The sequence below is a fragment of the Gymnoscopelus braueri genome (assembly GCF_963280865.1).
Source record: "Gymnoscopelus braueri genome assembly, chromosome: 12".
Lineage (NCBI taxonomy): Eukaryota > Metazoa > Chordata > Actinopteri > Myctophiformes > Myctophidae > Gymnoscopelus > Gymnoscopelus braueri.
The window spans coordinates 7,279,734-7,298,883 of record NC_137614.1 but is presented as its reverse complement, the minus strand read 5'-3'; the positions used below and the strand labels follow the sequence as shown (position 1 = coordinate 7,298,883).

Genomic DNA, 19,150 nt, shown 5'->3' with positions numbered 1-19,150 from the left:
ATGTTGCTTTAATATCAGTGGTTCTCAAACCTTTTCATGTCAAGGACCCCCAAAATGATATGTATTTGGCTGCGGACCCCCATCTCAAAATATTTTGTTCCAGGGACCCCCAGAAGCAAAGATTTGAGTAAAAAATAACATATATATATTCAAAGATTTGCACACATTTTCAAGATAAAAAAAAAAATAGCAGATCTACAAACTCATAGCGCGGCACTCGGCACTATTTTTGAATAGCCAAAGTATAAAGTAATGGTTAAAGTGGTTAAAATCTAAAATGACACAGATGCGTTCTCTGGTCTTAATGGGTTAAACATGGAGCTACAAGGTTTCTGCCCGACAGAGACGATGTAGAACAGAGAGGAGATAATAAGGTACTCCATGCTGACATTGTGTCTCTTGTTGTTGTAGGCCCGTACCCCGCCCAGTATGTGGGCAGTGCTTTCCCCCGCCGTGCGTCCACTCCCATCGCCACGGTCAGACAGGCGTCCACCCAGGCCCCGCGCATCGCCAACTACACACAGAGGACAAGTAAGAGACCACCGCAGCAGCAGCGCCGCCGTGTGGCCATGTGAAGAACACTTCACAACGGAACGGGAAATAAGACCATTGGTATAGAGCAGTGGTTCTCAACCTTTTCAGGCCGCGGCCACCACAAAATAATCATATTTCAACTGGGGACCCCACAAAATAATCATATTTGAACTGGGGACCCCCCAAAATAATCATATTTGAACTGGGGGCCCCCCACCCTGACAAGCACTTGGAATTATAGGAGTTGAAGCATTACATTTACTTTTACTCGGTTCCACATATAAATATTGTGAAAATAGCCGATCTACGAGCTTGTAGATTGAGTATTTTTACAATATTTGACAATTTGGCCAATGTTTGACCAGTTTTCTAGTATAGTTTGTTGATTACTTTTATTCTGGGTATTAAAAAGGTAAATGGTCACTTTACTGTCATCTGGGGACCCCCCCAAAATCATGTGGGGACCCCTCTGGTGTAGATGACCGGATAGTTCCTCCACCGCATAATGACAACTCTCCCGGTTTCATTCACTCTCCTATCTAAATAAATAAACACAAAAATTCGGCCTTGCAATTGTCTTAGAAAAAAGTTAAACGGATCAGCTTGCACATTTCAACACCCATTCAATACGGGAACGCATCTGTGTCATTTTAGATTTTAGCTATAACCATTATTAAAAAATAACAGATATACAAGCTCATGAGCTTGTAGATCTGCATTTTTTTTTAAATACATTTGTGCAAATCTTTGAATATATATTTTTACGTTTGTAACTCAAATCTTTGCTTCTGGGGGATCCCTGGAACAAAATATTTTGAGATGGTGGTCCGTGGCCAAATGCATAGTGCTGGGGGTCTTTTGAAAATTATGAAAAAGTTTGAGCACCACTGATATTTAGCAACATGCGTTTTTCAGAAACCTGTCAGGATTTTGAAGACATTTTGTAGATGCGTTCCCGGTTTGAATGGGTCAACCAAAGGCTTCAGTTGTGCCCTAGTGTCTCTCTCTCTCTCGCTCTCTTTGGTCCAGACAACATCGGTACCCAGACGGCAGGGAGCCGCACCGACATGCAGGGCATGGTCCGAGGCAACCAGTACAAGTACCCTCCTGGACCCAGGAACGCTCACCAGATCATCACTATTCCTGTCCCTACTCCCATGCCCAGACAGCAGGTACAGTACACACTAGTGTTGATTTTGACAGCAAATTTTTATTCAGTTTTAGTCATAGTCTTTTGAATCAAATTCCTTTTAGTTTTAGTCACATTTTAGTCATCTGAAATGTTTTACTGTTAGTCTAGTTTTAGTCGACTAAATATCATAAGATTATAGTCGACTAAATCTACAGTTGATTTAGTCGACTGACGGATTTTTTGGCAGGCCTTGATGGCGTCGTAATGGCTGATTTTACACTTGGCTGCATGCTGAAAATAACCGATCTACAAGCTCACAACGCGTCGCAGCGCGACGCGTTGTGGGCTTGTAGATCAGCTATTTTCAGAGTGCAACACCACAGCGCAACCAAGCATAAAATGACTTAGTTAGTTAGTTCTACTGGATCTCTTTTCCACTAGTCCCTCACTAACATTTTAGTCTAGTTTTTATTTGTTGACGAAATTGTCAATATATTTAGTCTCAGTTTTAGTCATCGTAGGTTAGTTTTTATTTCGTTTTTATTTCGTTTTCGTCAGTGAAAAAGGTAGTCATAGAAATTCGTCATAGTTTTAGTCGACGAAATCAACACTGGTACACACAGTGGTGGATAGTATAACTAAGTACATTTACTTAGACCAGGGGTCTTCAACGTTTTTCAAGCCAAGGACCCCCTAGCCGAGAGAGAGAGATGAAGCAGGGATCTAGCCTGATTATCAACCTGAAGCCGCGTGAAGCTTCAGTCTGAAATTGGCTGCAGTGTCGGCTATTGCAAGGCAGAGGGTATTCGAATTTTCAAATTTCCCTAAACCAATCACAAGAGATCCACGGATCCGCCTACGTCTGACGTCATCGCACAGCTTGTTTTAGCAGATATTCGCTGATTGGCTTGTGGTTAGACCCACCCCCACCTCCGACTCTCATTGGACGGTACTTGAGGGTATCGAAGATATCCTAGGCTCACATTTCAACACCAGACCAAGAGGCAGTCCATTCAGAGAGTGGGCGGGGTCTATGGTTTGGAACCAGGCTAGCAGGGATCCCCACTATATTATATAAAATTGTGTTGTAGATTAAACTTTTTTTCCCCCCTCTACACCATACCTCTTTGCCAAAAATAGCCGATCTACAAGCTCACAGCCCCTCGCTCAGCTTGTAGATCTGCTATTTTTAGCTAAGGTTCTCCTCAGAAAAGGGATGCTTAGGGCTCAAGTGGTTCATGTAAAAATAAATATATCACACAAAGATTTGGCATCCCCCCTGTTGTAACCCTGAGGACCCCCTGGGGGTCCCAGAACCCCTGTTGAAGACCCCTGACTTAGACAGATCATTGTTTACCTGGCATGCCATAGTTTCTAAAACATTAACATCAACTTGAGTACTGTACTTAAGTACATGCAAGCTGATGACTTTAACACCGCTACAGTTTAAATAGAAACTTTTTACTCCACTACATTCCTAGGAAATGACTCTTATATAATTATATTTTGAATTAAACACTTAAGTCCTATTTCAAATATTGTGAAAATAGCCGATCTACAAGCTTGTAGATCTGCTATTTTCCCTATTTCTGAACTTTTCTGAGAATTTCTGAAAATGTGCTTCTTAATTTGTACTTTTGAATACTTGAGTATTTACCTGAATGCATACTGTGTCCAACACTGCCCATGTCAAGCGAGCGGGGGGGGCATTGATTTTCACTTGGCTGTGTGCCTTGTCATCAGTTTTATCTTGTGTGTCCTTCCTCCCCCACCAGTGATGGTTTTTCTTGTGTGTTTGTGTTGTAAAGGTTCTTCCTCCCCCACCAGTGATGGTTTATCTTGTGTGTTTGTGTTGTAAAGGTTCTTCCTCCCCCACCAGTGATGGTTTATCTTGTGTGTTTGTGTTGTAAAGGTTCTTCCTCCCCCACCAGTGATGGTGGTACCAGCGGTCCACGTTCGAGGCCAGGAGCCTCTCACTGCCTCCATGCTGGCTGCCGCGCCGCACATGGACCAGAAACAACTGCTGGGTGTGTAGCAATGTTGATTTTGACAGCAAATTTTGATTTAGTTTTAGTCATAGTCTTTTGAATCAAATTCCATTTAGTTTTAGTCATCTGAAATGTTTTAGTTTTTGTCTAGTTTTAGTCGACTAAATATAAGATTATAGTCAACTAAATCTACAGTCGATTTAGTCGACTAAAATGTATTTTGGCGGTGCCTTGATGACGTCGTAATGGCTCATTTAACACTTGGTTCCATGCTGAAAATAGCAGATCTACAAGCTCACAACGCGTCGCGCTGCGACGCGTTGTGAGCTTGTAGATCTGCTATTTTCAGAGAACACCCAAGCGCAACCAAGCATAAAATTAGTTAGTTAGTTAGTTCTACTGGATCTCTTCTCCACTAGTCCCTCACTAACATTTTAGTCTAGTTTTTATTTGTTGACGAAAATGTCAATATATTTAGTCTTAGTTTTAGTCATCGTAGCCTAGTTTTTATTTCGTTTTCGTCAGTGAAAAAAGGTAGTCGACGTACATTTTTCGTCGACGAAATCAACACTGCTCCGTTGCAGCCATGTGATCCACTCAGTTCTGTTATGTATCGTAATAATGACCCTCTTTCTTATCGCCGCTGTCTGGCAGAAACCTTGTTTGTCCGAAACCGTAACTTTTCAGGAAATGGGTCAAAAAAAATAATACCCGTTTTCCAATGGATCTAATGCAGTAATTATTTAGTCTAAGGACGACCTAGAGAGAGACAAGCTCCTGTTAATGCTTTTCATTGGTTAAATAATTATAAAAACCAAATAGGCACGCTGAACCACTTTCACTTCAACATTTTATTTCTAAAATAGTGAAAATGGCAGATCTACGAGCATCGTGTGGTTGTAGATTGGTTAGCTTCGCTACTTTTACCTGACACTGTTGTACGACGAAGTAAGGCATTAATTAACCATTAAGACCGGATCTGTCATTTTAAGATTGCTTTGGCTTTTAAAAAATAGCTGATGTACAAGCGCGGCTATGAGCTTGTATATCTATTTATTTTTTTATCGTGGGAAAAGTTTGCAAATCTTTGAATATATGTTTTAAAGAGAACATTTTTAACTTCGATCTGTGCTTCTGGGGGTCCCTGGAACCAAATACATATCACTTTGGAGGACCTTGACATGGAAAAGTTGGAGCACCACTGATATACAGTAGCAACATACTGTTAGGATTTAGAAAACATTTTTTATAAATGTATTTGGCCCCAGACCCCCATCTCAAAATGTTTTATTCCAGATGCAAAGATTACAAATGTTCGCTTTAAAACATTTATATTAAAAGATTTGCACACATTTTTAAGATTTTTCAAAAACAGCAGATCTATTTGTTGAATAGCCAAAGAAATCTTAAGATGACACCGATGCGTTCCCGGATCGAATGGGTTAATGACATTAAAAAAAAGTGAAATAATTACAAAGATACAACTGCCCTGACAGTGACCTAATGCTACTGTGTCCTGTAGGTGAGCGCTTGTATCCGCTGATCCAAGCCGTTCAGCCAGTGTTGGCTGGAAAGATCACAGGCATGCTGCTGGAGATAGACAACTCTGAGCTGCTACACATGCTGGAGTCCCCAGAGTCCCTCCATGCTAAGGCAAGATGATGATGTAGCATTTTAGTCATCAATGCTGGTCATTGTCTATCACAGTGGTTCTCAACCTGTGGGCCGGGACCCCCAGGGGGGTCCCCACATGATTTTTTTTTTGGGGGGGTTGGGTCCCCAGATGACAGTGAAGTGACAATTTTAAGGACTTTTAAGACCATGTTAATACCCCCCAAAAAAAAGAAAGACAAGGAAAAGACCATTACTGCATCAAACATAATCAACAAACTATACTATAAAAAGAAACATTGGCCAAATTGTCAAATAATATAAGAAAGAGGCAATAATTGTGAAAATAGCTGATCTACAAGCTTGTAGATCTGCTATTTTCACAATATTTATCTGTGGAACCGAGTCAAACTAAATGTAATGCCTCAACTCCTATATTCCAAGTGCTTGTCAGGGTGGGGGGTCCCTAGTTCAAATATGATTATTTTGGGGGGTCGCGGCCTGAAAAGGTTGAAAACCACTGGTCTATCACACCTTTGGTGATATATCATACATTTCAACACTAATGGCTTTACTTTTTGGGGGGTTTGTTAACACTGGTTGTGGTGGTGTCAGGTTGTTTCCATTGTGGTATTCAATACATTTTTGGTGGCAGAATAGTAGAATGCATTCATCCTCATGTTTGTGCTGAATTTTGTGGGTACAACATCAGCAAAGTAGTTTGACAGATACATGTGTACATGGGCACTGATCCCAGAGTATCTTGAAGACGAGGCCCATCGCAAGTTGCTGTGCTGTACTCTGTACTCTACCTTGAGCCATCCTAGCCTAGTAAAGTGAGCTGGGTTAGGTGAGTCCTGGGAATGAGGTCTAGTAGTAGCCTTATTAGTTTGTTTTGAGAGGTCCGTAGTTTTGATTTTAGTGAGGATCCAATCGGCACCTGTGGATCACCCTGAATACTGCACTACATTGTACAAGCTGAATGGCAATGTCAAATTCTGATTGTGCGCAGTAGTAATCAATTCTCAAAGCACTCTTATCCTGAGTCTTGATGTAGATATTTGCTGCATTCAAGTGGCCTTTGTAGTTGCACAGCTGAAAGACAATTCGTTACTTTTGAGAGATTTGTTGTAGACGGGAAGAAAGTAGTCCAAGTACAGATTCAACTCGGGTCCAGTTAACTAAGTATAGAGGGTTTAAGTTGTTCATATACTTGTAAGTTGATGGTTTTCTGGAAAAGGATTTCCCACCAGAGTGGATACACAGCATTGATGGATATATTGATATTGTGTCATAGCACTTTGTTTAAATGCCCAGTGTTCCTTTTTGTTGTATGAAAAGACTGACATGTCAGTCACGTGTATGTACACACGTTCCAATGTCAGAACATGCACTGCCCTTACTTCAGTCTCATGTCACAGATAACAACTTCCTTATCTCTGGGCGTAACTTCAGTATTTCCTATCTCCCCTTTGGGTATCCCATATTAAACACACACGTCTCTTAAAGTTACCTTAACCACTATATAGCAACACACAGCAAAACCTGTATCACAGTCAGGGTTGGGATGATATGAAAATGTCACGTTTATTGTGGCAAAAATAATTGTGATTAACTATATTATCGCGATAATCAAAATATGCTTAAAACTTAAAATGCCACCTTTGTTAACCACTTGAACCCCCAGCATCCCTATTCTAAGGGAACGTTCACCAAACATAGCATATCTACAAGCTCACAATGCTTGTAGATTTATTTTTGGCGAATAGATTTGTTTAGAGTGAAATAAGAGCGTACCAAATGCGCTCTTTATAGGTCCGTTTTATCACGTATAGAGGGTTTAAGTGGTGCTGAATTAGAGGCTCAACTAAAGCTATTTCATCCTAGTGTATGACGGAGGACAATTTCACGATAAATTTAAATCTCTGCGATACGAGATTATTGTGAGCGTTTTTTTACACGATAAACGATAACGATTATCGTCCCATCCCTAATCACAGTGTAACCCATGTTATTGGAACATAACACTTTGTGTTACTGTTACTGGAGGGGTTGGTTGTGCTGGTGAGGTTGTGACTGATGTTTGGTTTTCAGCTGGAGGAAGCGGTTGCTGTGCTGCAGGCCCACCAGGCTAAAGATGACTCTCCTAAGAAGTAAAGAACCCCTTCAGGTTAGCTCTAAATGGAGACTGAGATCTTAATCAGCATTATTATTAAAGCGCAAGGGCTAAAACAAAAAGTTTGTAAATTAGTGTTTGGTAGCTTATTGCTCTGCTTGCTTCTTGGCAATAACTTTTATACCTTTTTAGATTTCAAATCAATCATCCAATCCACCAAACGACACCAAACGAGTCAATAGCAACAGCAGAATAAGCTGTTTGGATTAGTGAATATTTGGCACATTTTTCATGGGCACAACCTACAATTGGTAAGGGAAATAAACAAAACAAACAAAACATCATTATTTGACATATTTTGCTTGTTTATGAAACACAGCGCTAATGTGTGAGGGGATCCTCTCACACTGTTAACAAATTGCATTTTAGGACAATGTTTCTATTTTGCTTTAATCCATGGTTATACTATACTGTATACATAAAACAACAGTACGGTACATACACAACAAAAAGGCTAAACCTTTAATTCTTCTTACAGGACTCATCATCCAGGAATCATGATCAGATTTCTGAAGGAGGAAAAAGAGAAAATTACCAAAAAAAGAGTAAAACTTTGAAAAAAGGAACGAAAAAAAAAAATTATATGGCACTTTTTGTGATAATTAGCCATTGAATTAATGAGTAATAATAAGTTTTGTTGTAGCAGTGGTGTGTGTTTTGGAAAACTTTTTTTTGTTTGTTTTGAGAAGATAAACGTTTGGAATTTAAGTTCATTCAACCTGTCTTGTCTCATTTATCATCATCATCACACACAAAGGTACATCTCAACTCACTACCAAACACTAACAATGTGCTGGAGTCATTTCTTGCACCATGTAGTTTACTCATAGCCTATTAGGGATATTTGACACATCAGACCTGTTAAACGTATTTTTCTTTCTATATCTATTCTTTTCCCCGTTCTTAAACTGCAAATAATGGAGCTTGTACCACAAAGAATTTCACTCACTTCTCACCCCTGTAAACCTGTGATGTGGCGATAAAGTTGAAGTTCATTCCATCTGGTTAGGTATTGTATCGACAACTTGTATAGTGACATAATATCTGACGTCACATCTGGTATAATCTCTCAAGACAGATTCAGAGCTCCGCAGCTGAATCTGTCTGCAACTCTCATTACAAAGTGTAGAGTTGTTAATAGGAATTTAAACAAAGGAGCACCACCGGAAGAGGAGGGCTGAAGGAGAGCGAGTAAATGGGCCGACATCTGGTTTGTGCACGGGATTGGGCGGTGCCCCCAGAGGCAATTTTTTGCCGATGGGTTTCCAGATAGCATCTGGTATGACCGGCGCAACAGGACATTCAGGATGTACAATAGACCAGTGGTTCTCAACCTGTGGGTTGGGACCAAAGATGGGGGTCCCCACATGATTTTGGGGGGTCCCCAGATGACAGTGAAGTGACTTTTAAGACCTTTAAGACAAATACCTAGAAAAAAGACACAAGACTGCATCAAAAGTAATCAACCTGCTCATTTTAACCCCTGCTCATTTTGCTAGGATTGGATGGCTTAGGGTTGAAGACAGAGTACAGCAACTTGCTATGGGCCTGGTCTTCAAGATACACCACAACATTGGGATCCCCCTGTATTTGTCAAAATACTTCCAAAATGTTAATGATAGATGAAGTCCATGATCATAACACCAGAGGCAGCTCCACAAATCATGTTCAACCCAGATTTGGCTCAACTAAGGGAATGAACTCGTTCTCATGCTATTCATCAAAAATGTGGAATGCCCTACCAAAAGGAGTAAAGGAGTGTAAAACCCTACTCACCTTCAAAACTGCCCTAAAGATACACCTTCAGGAGGCTGCAATTCGAAAATGGCCCCCGTCTAAGTCTTAACCTACCCCCCCTACCCCCCCCACCCTCTTTCATTTCCCTCTTTTGTATATATATTTTTTCTCTCTTCATACCAGTAACCTGAAAGCTGATTGTATGACATTCTGTATAGTAGTGTGTATATCTGTCTGTCTCATCATGATTTGTGTGCATGGGGTTCTCATCTTAAACAAGCTGCGTGCTTAACTGAGTCTTCCAGTTTAGTAGACCTTGTATTGTGAATTTTGTACTTCCATGTACTGTGATTCTCATGTCTTACTAAATAAAAGTACATCAATCAATCAACAAACTATACTATAAAAGCTGGTCAAACATTGGCCAAATTGTCAAATAATAAGAAAGAGACAAACATTGTGAAAATAGCTGAGTAACATTGCCCATGGCCTAATAGATAAGGCATAATATGAATATGATTATTTATTTTCTATAAATTGTATCAATTGATATGGCTTCTCTTCATAATGGGAGGGTTTGTTGTCTGTTGTACAAACTGGGTAAGGTAAGAGATGCCGTAATTAGGTTGGAGGACATAGAAATGTGATTTTTAAAAACACAATCATTAGGCCATTTTGTTATATAAAAAATGTTGAAAGCCCAGTGTTTCCGCAGACACGTTTATGTGCATCCTGTTTATTTATTTTTTACATTTATTACAATTAATTATGTATTTATTATATATATAATTAACTAATTGAAAGTAAGAAAAAATACAAGATCACAATAAGTCGCTATGTGACCTGCAAAAGAGTATTAAAGACAAGGAAGTGGGGAACTGTTTATTTTGAAGTAAACACAGGGGAAAAGATTGACAGGGCAGTAACCAATCAGGAGCAAGCCCGCCCACAGTTGAAACAACCAATACAATCTATTATTATTCCCTTTGCGTTCAAAAAGGCAGGCTCTACTCTTCCCTGTTCTCTTCGCAGAACGCAGATAGGCTGGGAAGGGGGACGACACTATCAAAAAGTAGGAAGGCGGTTTGTTTACTCGTTTTTTTTCGTTCCCTATAACAAGAAGAGGTGAATTCAAGTGGTTTTGTCGTAGTTGCCACTGCATGTGGACATCATGCAGGGGAATTCTACCATAGACCCCACTGGCCCGGACGGCGGTAAAGAAGGGTCCGTTTCGCCAGTGTACTTTACACTTCATGACGAGGTGATGAACTTAATTCGCAGAGACGACGAGACGGATTCCGAAGGGGACGATGAGGACGAACACGCGCACACGTTGCCGAGCGATGGTCGCCATGACGGTCACACACAGAGCGAACCTGAAAAGGCACCTGTACCTGCTGCTGCTGAAAACGACGCCCAGGGGGTCCGCCGTAGAGCCATAAAAAGGAAACACTTTGGCTCATTTGAAAGCAGTGCCAGTGACACAGGAGATGGTTCGGATGTCTCCGACGAATGGGACGACTCCCAGTCATTATGGGAGCCAAGCCCAAGTAGAAGATCTCCTTCTCCATTTTCCAGTGGTAAGAAGACATACATTTTTACCATGCGGTGCCTCTTGATGTTCAATGGGGGGGGGGGGGGGTCTGTGTGACCCCCGCTGTGCCTCGGCTCGCAACACACACACACACACACACACACACACACACACACACACACACACACACACACTGACACAGCAACTAAAAAAGTGCATTTACTCAAGTACTGCACTTACTACATCTCAGAGCAGGCAAGTATTGTATTTTTTTTTATATTATTTGAAAACTTTAGTTACTTTGTAGATTTTGATTAGTGGCTATTACTAAATATTAATACATAATATACATTAACTACTTTTTCCACCACTGCGCGCGCGCGCACACACACACAGCTGCTCATGGTAGCTCCAACTGGAACCTCTCCCTCCGCTGTTTAGCTCCGAGATGAGGTTCCACGTTTGTCAGTGCCGTTTTAGCAGGACATTTTCGAATATTTACCACTTTACATGTTTCTTACCCCTTTCTGCACATCGTATCCAAAAAGTAAAAGTTTTTTTAAATGCTCTCGGATGTTTTAACTTCTAGCGCGCAATAAAATCTATCCAACGAGTTGAAAAAAGCGTGTAAATAGCTTCTCTCCTCAGCCGGTTACATGTTTTTAAGACATACCCGGAAAGTTGCGCCCGCAGAGGCGACATTACCGATTCCCCTACTGGTCAATGACGTTTTCAATCTACGAGAGTAGATGGGTTCACCCCCCATGGACACAGGGACTTTCAGCACCCGTAGACACTCCAAACATGTACAAATTGAAAATAAAGGTGCTTACCCCCACGCCCCAAATGTTAACTCTCGCTACGGGGTAGTAGTTTAATGTAATAATCCATACCTTTCAATAAAGAAGTGTTTTAATGCCGTTTGTGGCCGAACGCCATTTTTTCACCCTCGTTTACTTCCTGTTTACATTGAGTGTAATTCCGGGTTTCACCAGATGGGCGCGTCACTACCGCCCATTGGGAACTTCCGACAGAATCGGCCACAGACGGCATTAAAACACTTCTTTGAGGATCTTTGGAACGCCGTTCGCCCTGGAGGCGAACGGCGTTTTCCAAGCGACCTGCAGGCGGGGGGGGGGAGAGAAGAGAGCCTGGCGATGCACGCGTATGAGAAGCAACAATAATAAAACCTGGCGAAACAGTTGCGTGCATTAGCGCAAGATGAGGATAAAGGAAACATTTAGTCTAATTGTCCAGTTTGCTAATTCACAACTACTACTACTACTTTTGTATTTGAAACTTTAAATTTCTCTAAATATTATAAACTTTCACGACAGCCTAAGTACAAATATCATTTATGAAAAGGCTACTATATAGGCTACAGTGAAGTCGGACTGAATGACTTAAACGTTGTTGTTTTTTTTACTCTCTTGGTGTTTTGTTGTAGGGGGTTATCTGGCACATGTATCTGTTATGAAAGAGAAATTGTATAATGAGTGAAACGGCTATAGTCCTTGGGAAACCATAAACCTACGTAGGCTAAATGAGTTGCCATATTTACATTTCCTTGCAAATTAGAATTTATTTCTGGGATGCATAGTAGCTGAAACACAAGATATTCCTCTGGCCCCCCAGCCCCAAGTCGCTAGGAAAAACGCTGTTCGCCCCCTGGAGATCAGGCTCACTGAGTCTGTCCCCCAGTTTAAATCCCTCCTTAAAACCCACTTCTAGAGTTTAGCTTTTAATGGCCTCTTCCTCTTGATTCTATTCTATCTCTGCTGGTCTTGCACCGGTATGACAGTGGTGTACGTGTGCATTTCTGCATAGTTTTTTCTTTTGTTTTGTTTTGTTTCCTTTTGTAAAGCACTTTGTAACCCAATTTTGAGAGGTGCTATAAGTTTATTTATTATTATTTCAATATTAAGGCTATCTCTGCATTTGATGTCTGTGCATATTGTAAGTCGCTCTGGATAAGAGTGTTTGCTAAATGCCTAAATTGATTTGATGTACATAATATTTACAGTATTTTATATTTTACTGGGATTTCAGATGCAGAGTTGGATGAGGCAGACGCAGAGTTGAATGTGGCACGGCCAACGACTCCTCCTACCTTACCATTTGTGGGCCCTGAAAGTGGTAAGAATCTTTTCTGCATGTCACATTTACCACAGGAATAAAACGGCAAAAAACCCACAGGGCAACTAACTGCCTTCTCTCATTCATTCTAAGTGTCATAAAGACATGAACCACCAGCCTGAGACATGCTGGGGGGTGAGAATAATTGATTAGATTTTGTGTACATCATATTTACCAAACTATTTGATATTTTACTGTGATTTCAGACACACAGTCGAGGGAGGAACAGCCCACACAGTCGAGGGAGGAACAGCCCACATCTTCTACATTACCATCTGATGGCTGTAAAGGAGGTAAGAACTTTTTCTGCTCATCACACTTACCACATGAATAAAAAAAATGTATTTTATGGTAATTATATATTTCTATAATTTACAGGTCGCCCTCCAGCTGCAGATCGTCCTAAGTGGTGTGAAATGAACTGGCAGCCAAAGGACATTCCGTTCGCTGCAGATCCGGGTCCTCGCAATGGTGCTGCTGATCTTCAATCTGATCAACCAGTTGACTTTCTGGAGCTATTCATTACTGATGAGCTGCTTCAGAATATAGTTGTTCAGACTAACCTGTATGCAAAGCAGTTCATTCGAACTGTTGAACAAGGGAGTGTGCCATATTCTAGAACTCGTGCATGGAAACCTGTCACAGTTGTAGAACTAAAAAACTTCCTAGGGCTGTTTTTTCTCACTGGTATCGTTCGTAAGCCTATGATGGAGATGTTCTGGTCTACAGATGAAATATTAGCTACCCCCTTCTTCAACAAGACCATGTCTCGCAACAGGTTTCAGAATATATGGAAGTTTCTTCACTTCAGTGATAATGAATCAATCGACGCTACTGACAGGCTGTACAAAGTCCGCCCAGTGTTAGACCACTTAGTCTCCAAATTCCGTGAAATGTTTCAACCAGACAAAAACATTAGCATTGATGAAGGTATGCTACTGTGGCGTGGGTGCCTATCTTTCAGAGTGTACAATCCACAAAAACCTATCAAATATGGCATCAAATCATACATACTTTGTGACTCCGACACAGGGTACTGTTTCAATATAAAGCCCTACTGTGGAAAACATGCTACCCTAGGAGACACAGTTGTCTTTCTGCTCGATAATCTAGCAGGCCATGGCTATAGATTGTACATGGACAACTTCTACAATTCTGTATCAATGTGTACACTTCTAATTGGTCTGAAAACCCATGTCTGTGGTACCCTAAGAAAAAATAGAGGAGAACCACCAGCCATTAGAGAGGTTACAAAATCTGACCTGGGAATTGGGGAAAGAATTATGCGTCACAATGACACAGTGATGGTCTTGGCATGGCGGGACAAACCGAGAATAGTGAGAATGGTTACAACACTCCACCAGAACGAAATGGAAGAAGTTCAGGTACAGCAGAAAGGCCACAGAGAAAAAGTTCCACGGCAGAAGCCAGCTTGCATTGTTGCATACAATAAGTCAATGAATGGAGTTGATAGATTGGACCAAAACATAGCGTACTACCCCTGTGTCAGGAAGTCCACTAAGTGGACAAAGAAATATGTAACCTATCTGTTTCAGATCTGTTTGTTCAATGCTTTTGTCATTTACAAGGCAAAGAACCCAGAGGGCAGCTGTAATTTGTTTGCCTCATTCATTCTAAGTCTCGTAACGTCATGGACCAGCTTGAGACCTGCTGGGGGTAAGGAAGTAAGCAAGTGCTTACTCCAAGCAAATGCTTATCCACCTCCACAAACTTGGAGGGCACCAATCCACGACCCTGAGAGCAGGCTGAATTTCGACGTTGCAGCCCATCAACTTGTTAAGATCCCGCCCAGCGCCAAAAAGAAGTACCCAAGTAGGGTTTGCAGGGTCTGTTCCCGAAAGGGGGGGCGGAGCGAGACGAGGCTCACATGTAAAAGCTGTAGGGTCCCCTTACATGCTGGGGAATGTGACACACTGTACCACTCGAGGGTGAAATATTTTTGAATACATTAATTGATTGTATGTTTTTTTTGTTTTATTTCTTTAAAATAGCTAAAATTGCAGATCTACGAGCATCGTGTGGTTGTAGATTGGTTAGCTTTGCTACTTTTTCATGACACTGTTGTATGATGAAGTAGGGCATTCATTATTGAAATAAAAAAAGGTGAAATAATAACGGAGATACAGGTTTTCTGACCAAACAGTGACTTAATGCTGTGTCCTGTAGGCTTGTATCCGCTGATCCAAGCCGTTCAGCCACAGGCATGTTGCTGGAGATCGACAACTCTGAGCTGCTACACATGCTGGAGTCCCCAGAGTCCCTCCATGCTAAGGCAAGATGATGATGATGTAGCATTTTAGTCATCAATGCTTGTCATTGTCTATATGACAGGGGTCCCCACATGATTTTTTTTTGGGGGGGTGGGGTCCCCAGATGACAGTAAAGTGACAATTTTAAGGATTTTAAAGACCACTTTAATACCCCCCCCCCCCCCCAAGAAAGACAAGGAAAAGACCATTACTGCATAACAAATAATCAACAAACTATACTATTAAAAGAAACATTGGCCAAATTGTCAAATAATATAAGATAGAGGCAATAAGTGTGAAAATGGCCGATCTACAAGCTTGTAGATCTGCTATTTTCACAATTTGTATCTGTGGAACCGAGTCAAACTAAATGTTATACCCCAACTTTACATTCCAAGTCTTTGTCAGGGTGGGGGGGTCCCCAGTTCAAATATGATTATTTTGGGGGGTTGCAGCCTGTAAAGGTTGAGAACCACTCGTCCATCACTCCTTTGGCGATATATCATACATTTCCACACTGATGGCTTTGTTTTTTAGAGTTGTTTTACACATTGTCTAAAGATATTGATTGGTTGAATACTTTATTACAGTTTGCAAACGGTACACGAAGTACAATTACGCAAGCCATGCTAAAAGGATTACACAAAAAGGGTAAAATGTCATTCTTGTTGGTTGTGGTGGTGTCAGGTTGTTTCCATTGTGGTATTCAATACATTTTGGTGGCAGAATAGCAGAATGCATTCATCCTCATGTTTGGGCTGAATTTTGGGCGTACAACATCAGCAAAGTAGTTTGACAGATACATGTGTACATGGGCACTGATCCCCGAGTATCTTGAAGACGAGGCCCATCGCGAGTTGCTGTGCTGTACTCTGTACTCTACCTTAAGCCATCCCAGCCTAGTAAAGTGAGCAGTGCTGGAAAGTAACGAAGTACATTGATTGATCAATTGATTAAATTTTTTATTAGGCAAAAGAATGTAAAACAACACAGTTACATTTACAATACTTTTGTCTAAAAGGTCCAACCAAAAAAGTCCTTGCGGACTTGTTTCCGTTGGGGTCCATGTACTCAAGTACTGTACGTAAGTACAATTTCGAGGTATTTGTTTTAATTTACTGGAGTATTTCTAATTTTCAGTACTTTTACTTCTACTCCACTACATCTCAGAGGTAAATATTGTACTTTTACTCCACTACAATAATTTGAAAACCTTAATTACTACAGTAGTTACTTTGTAGATTTGGATTATTATTACTACAAAACATGCATTAACCACTTTAGCCTTATATATACTTCAGCTATTTGAAAATAGCATATCAACAAGCTCACAATGTGCCACGATGTGACGCATTGTGAGCTTGTAGATATGCTATTTTTGAATAGCCAAAAAAAATCTTAAAATGACAGATTATTTCTCGGTCTTAATGGGTTAATAAAGTATTCAATCAATCAATCAAAAGTAGATTGGCTACCCTTTTTTTTTACGTCCCATTTTTCTCTCAATTTAGTCGTCGTGCCAATAAATTACTCCCTCTGCTTGCCAGTGCTGTTTTATCCTACTGGCTCATCTGCCAGTGAGGAGCCCTCACCGGGAGGACGTAGAGCCTCAGTCCTACTCCTCCCATTCAACATTCCCAGCATAGACACTAATGACAATAATTCTCCAAACCAGATGATAAAGTCCTTATCACATGTTTAACTAAAGTCCACCAAGGGGACATTCTAGGCCCCTTCCATTTTTCCCTGTACACGACCCTTATGATTAAATCTGGCATCACGTGTATGAATGCTGAGGTTCAGGTCCTTTAACAAAACATAACATAACTACACATTGTTCCATCTAGCCGTCAAATCCAGTGCGATGCAGGGACCAAACCAGACGAGCCTCATAACGTGTTTAACCCATTAAGACCTGAGGCCAATTCTCTTACTAATGTCTTCTAAATCCTAACAGTTTTCTGAAAAACGTATGTTTCTATATCAGTGGTTCTCAAACCTTTTCATATCAAGGACCCCCACAATGATATGTATTTGGCCGCAGACCCCCATCTCAAAATATGTTGTTCCAGGGACCCCCCAGAAGCAAAGATTTGAGTTAAAAATGTTTTAAAAGAATATAAATATATTAATTTGCACACATTTTCTCGATAAAAAAAAATAGCAGATATACAAGCTCATAGCGCGGCACTCATGAGCTTGTAGATTTGCTATTTTTGAATAGCCAAAGTGTAAAATAATGCTTTTTTTTGGCTCAAATCAAAAAGTGACACAGATGCGCTCCAGGTCTTAATGGGTACATCAAGGGGCCAATCTAGGCCCCTTCCATTTTTCCCTGTACACAACCCTTATGATTAAAACTGGCATCACGTGTATGAATGTTGAGTACCTCGTCCTTTAACAAAACCTAACATAACTGCACATTGTTCCATCTAGCCGTCAAATCCAGTGTGATGCAGGGACCAAACCAGATGAGCCTCATAACGTGTTTAAAACGGTTGTTAGGCCAAGTACTGCTAAAGAGATGCTTTTTTTTCCTGCAGTATGGTGTTGTAATTTTATGCCAGTGGCCTCCAAACGGTGTGCCAAGGCACACAGTTGTGTTCATAACTAAGAAGTTATGAATTATTTGATATAATGAATTATTTGATATAATGAATTATTTGATATAATTATTTGATTTTAACCACTTTCAACCTTGGGAATGTCATTATACACATTTTATTGTGGGATCGCTAAAGCGATCACACTAATGTTATCTTCACTATTTATTGTGGGATCGCTAAAGCGATCACACTAATGTTATCTTCACTATTTATTATTATATACCATATTCCGCCAGTTTTTTGGACCCTAACTAGTCCTTCATACTTTTAGCTAGAAACTCCGTTCCAACTCTTCAACGTTCAGCCTACTCAGGACATCATACCCTAGCAACCACCGATTAGACCCTAGCAACCACCGTTTTACCCTAGCAACCACCTGTTTTACCATAGTAACCGCATATTAGACCATATAGACTGCATATTAGACCTTAGCAACCCCCTATTGGACCCTAGCAACCACCTGTTTTACCCTAGCAACCACCAATTAGACCCTAGCAACCACCTATTAGAACCTAGCAACCGGCTATCAGACCCTAGCAACCACAGTTTTACCCTAGAAAACTACATTTTACACTAGTCAACACCGACAAAACCTTTAGAATTGTAGACCTTTCAAACCTTTAGAACCTTTCAAACCTTTAGAACCTTTAGAACCTTTAGAACCTTTAGAACCTTTAGAACCTTTAGAACCTTTAGAACCTTTAGAACCTTTCAAACCTTTCAGACCTTTCAGACCTTTCAAACCTTTAGAACCTTTCAAACCTTTGGAACCTCTTAAACCTTTAGAACCTTTCAAACCTTTAGAACCTATAGAACCTTTCAAACCTATAGAATCTTTAGAACCTTTCAAACCTTTAGAACCTTTCAAACCTTTCAAACTTTTAGAACTTTAAACCTTTCAAACCTTTAACACTACTAACAATATCAATACTCAATACCATCAACATTCTTAGCGATCCTACACTGTTTCTTCAGGAACAGTACTTTCTAGTTGTGGGATCGCTAAAGCGATCACACTAATGTTATTGCCACTCTTTCTATCTATACTATACTTCCCCCCATTTTTTGGCCCCTAACTAGTCCTTCATACTTTTAGCTACAAACTCCGTTCCAACTCTTCAACGTTCGGCCTACTCAGGTCATGTCGGCTACCATTTGAATTTTTGAAATAATTTGTACTTTTAGAGATATTTCACTTTTTACTGCAAAAAAAAATCCCATTCATTTCAATGGGGAAATTCATACTTTTAGCTAGAAACTCTGTTCCAACTCTATAACGTTCAGCCTACTTAGGACATATTGGCTACCATTAGAATTTTTGAAATAATTTGTACTTTTAGAGATATTTCACTTTTTACTGCTAAAACAATCCCATTCATTTCAATGGAGAAATGCCATTTAGCCACAGTGGACCCTAGCAACTGCT

At 40.5% G+C, this 19,150-nt stretch overlaps 2 protein-coding genes across 4 annotated transcripts in view; both read left to right on the top strand.

The window, feature by feature from the left end:
* Positions 1-7,422, top strand: part of pabpc1l (poly(A) binding protein, cytoplasmic 1-like) — a gene marked incomplete at both ends in the record, with an annotated part of 32,949 nt that extends 25,527 nt beyond the window's left edge. Inside the window, 5 exons of the mRNA XM_080444222.1 lie at positions 412-531; positions 1,564-1,706; positions 3,579-3,693; positions 5,177-5,307; positions 7,360-7,422. Coding sequence (XP_080300348.1) covers positions 412-531; positions 1,564-1,706; positions 3,579-3,693; positions 5,177-5,307; positions 7,360-7,422 — 572 coding nt within the window. The remainder of the gene's footprint in view (positions 1-411; positions 532-1,563; positions 1,707-3,578; positions 3,694-5,176; positions 5,308-7,359) is intronic.
* Positions 7,423-10,235: 2,813 nt separating this feature from the next.
* LOC308097585 (piggyBac transposable element-derived protein 4-like) lies at positions 10,236-14,830 on the top strand. 3 transcript variants are annotated; one of them, XM_080445445.1, is made up of 4 exons: positions 10,236-10,758; positions 12,783-12,848; positions 13,055-13,141; positions 13,227-14,830. In XM_080445445.1, the coding sequence occupies exons 1-4, from the start codon at positions 10,350-10,352 to the stop codon at positions 14,810-14,812; spliced, it is 2,148 nt and encodes a 715-aa protein (XP_080301571.1). In that variant the 5' UTR covers positions 10,236-10,349; the 3' UTR covers positions 14,813-14,830. The 3 variants fall into 3 exon arrangements, with proteins under 3 accessions (XP_080301571.1, XP_080301570.1, XP_080301569.1); XM_080445444.1 differs by having other exon boundaries at positions 12,762-12,848; positions 13,245-14,830; XM_080445443.1 differs by having other exon boundaries at positions 12,762-12,848.
* The last annotated feature ends 4,320 nt before the right edge of the window (positions 14,831-19,150 follow it).

What these genes read in the sequence shown, in the direction of transcription:
- LOC308097585 (XM_080445443.1), top strand. Translation starts at nt 10,350, where the DNA reads ATGCAGGGGAATTCTACCATAGACCCCACTGGCCCGGACGGCGGTAAA. An exon ending in ATTTGTGGGCCCTGAAAGTG is followed by an intron (nt 12,849 to 13,054) that starts GTAAGAATCTTT and finishes CTGTGATTTCAG; the next exon opens with ACACACAGTCGAGGGAGGAA. An exon ending in ATCTGATGGCTGTAAAGGAG is followed by an intron (nt 13,142 to 13,226) that starts GTAAGAACTTTT and finishes TATAATTTACAG; the next exon opens with GTCGCCCTCCAGCTGCAGAT.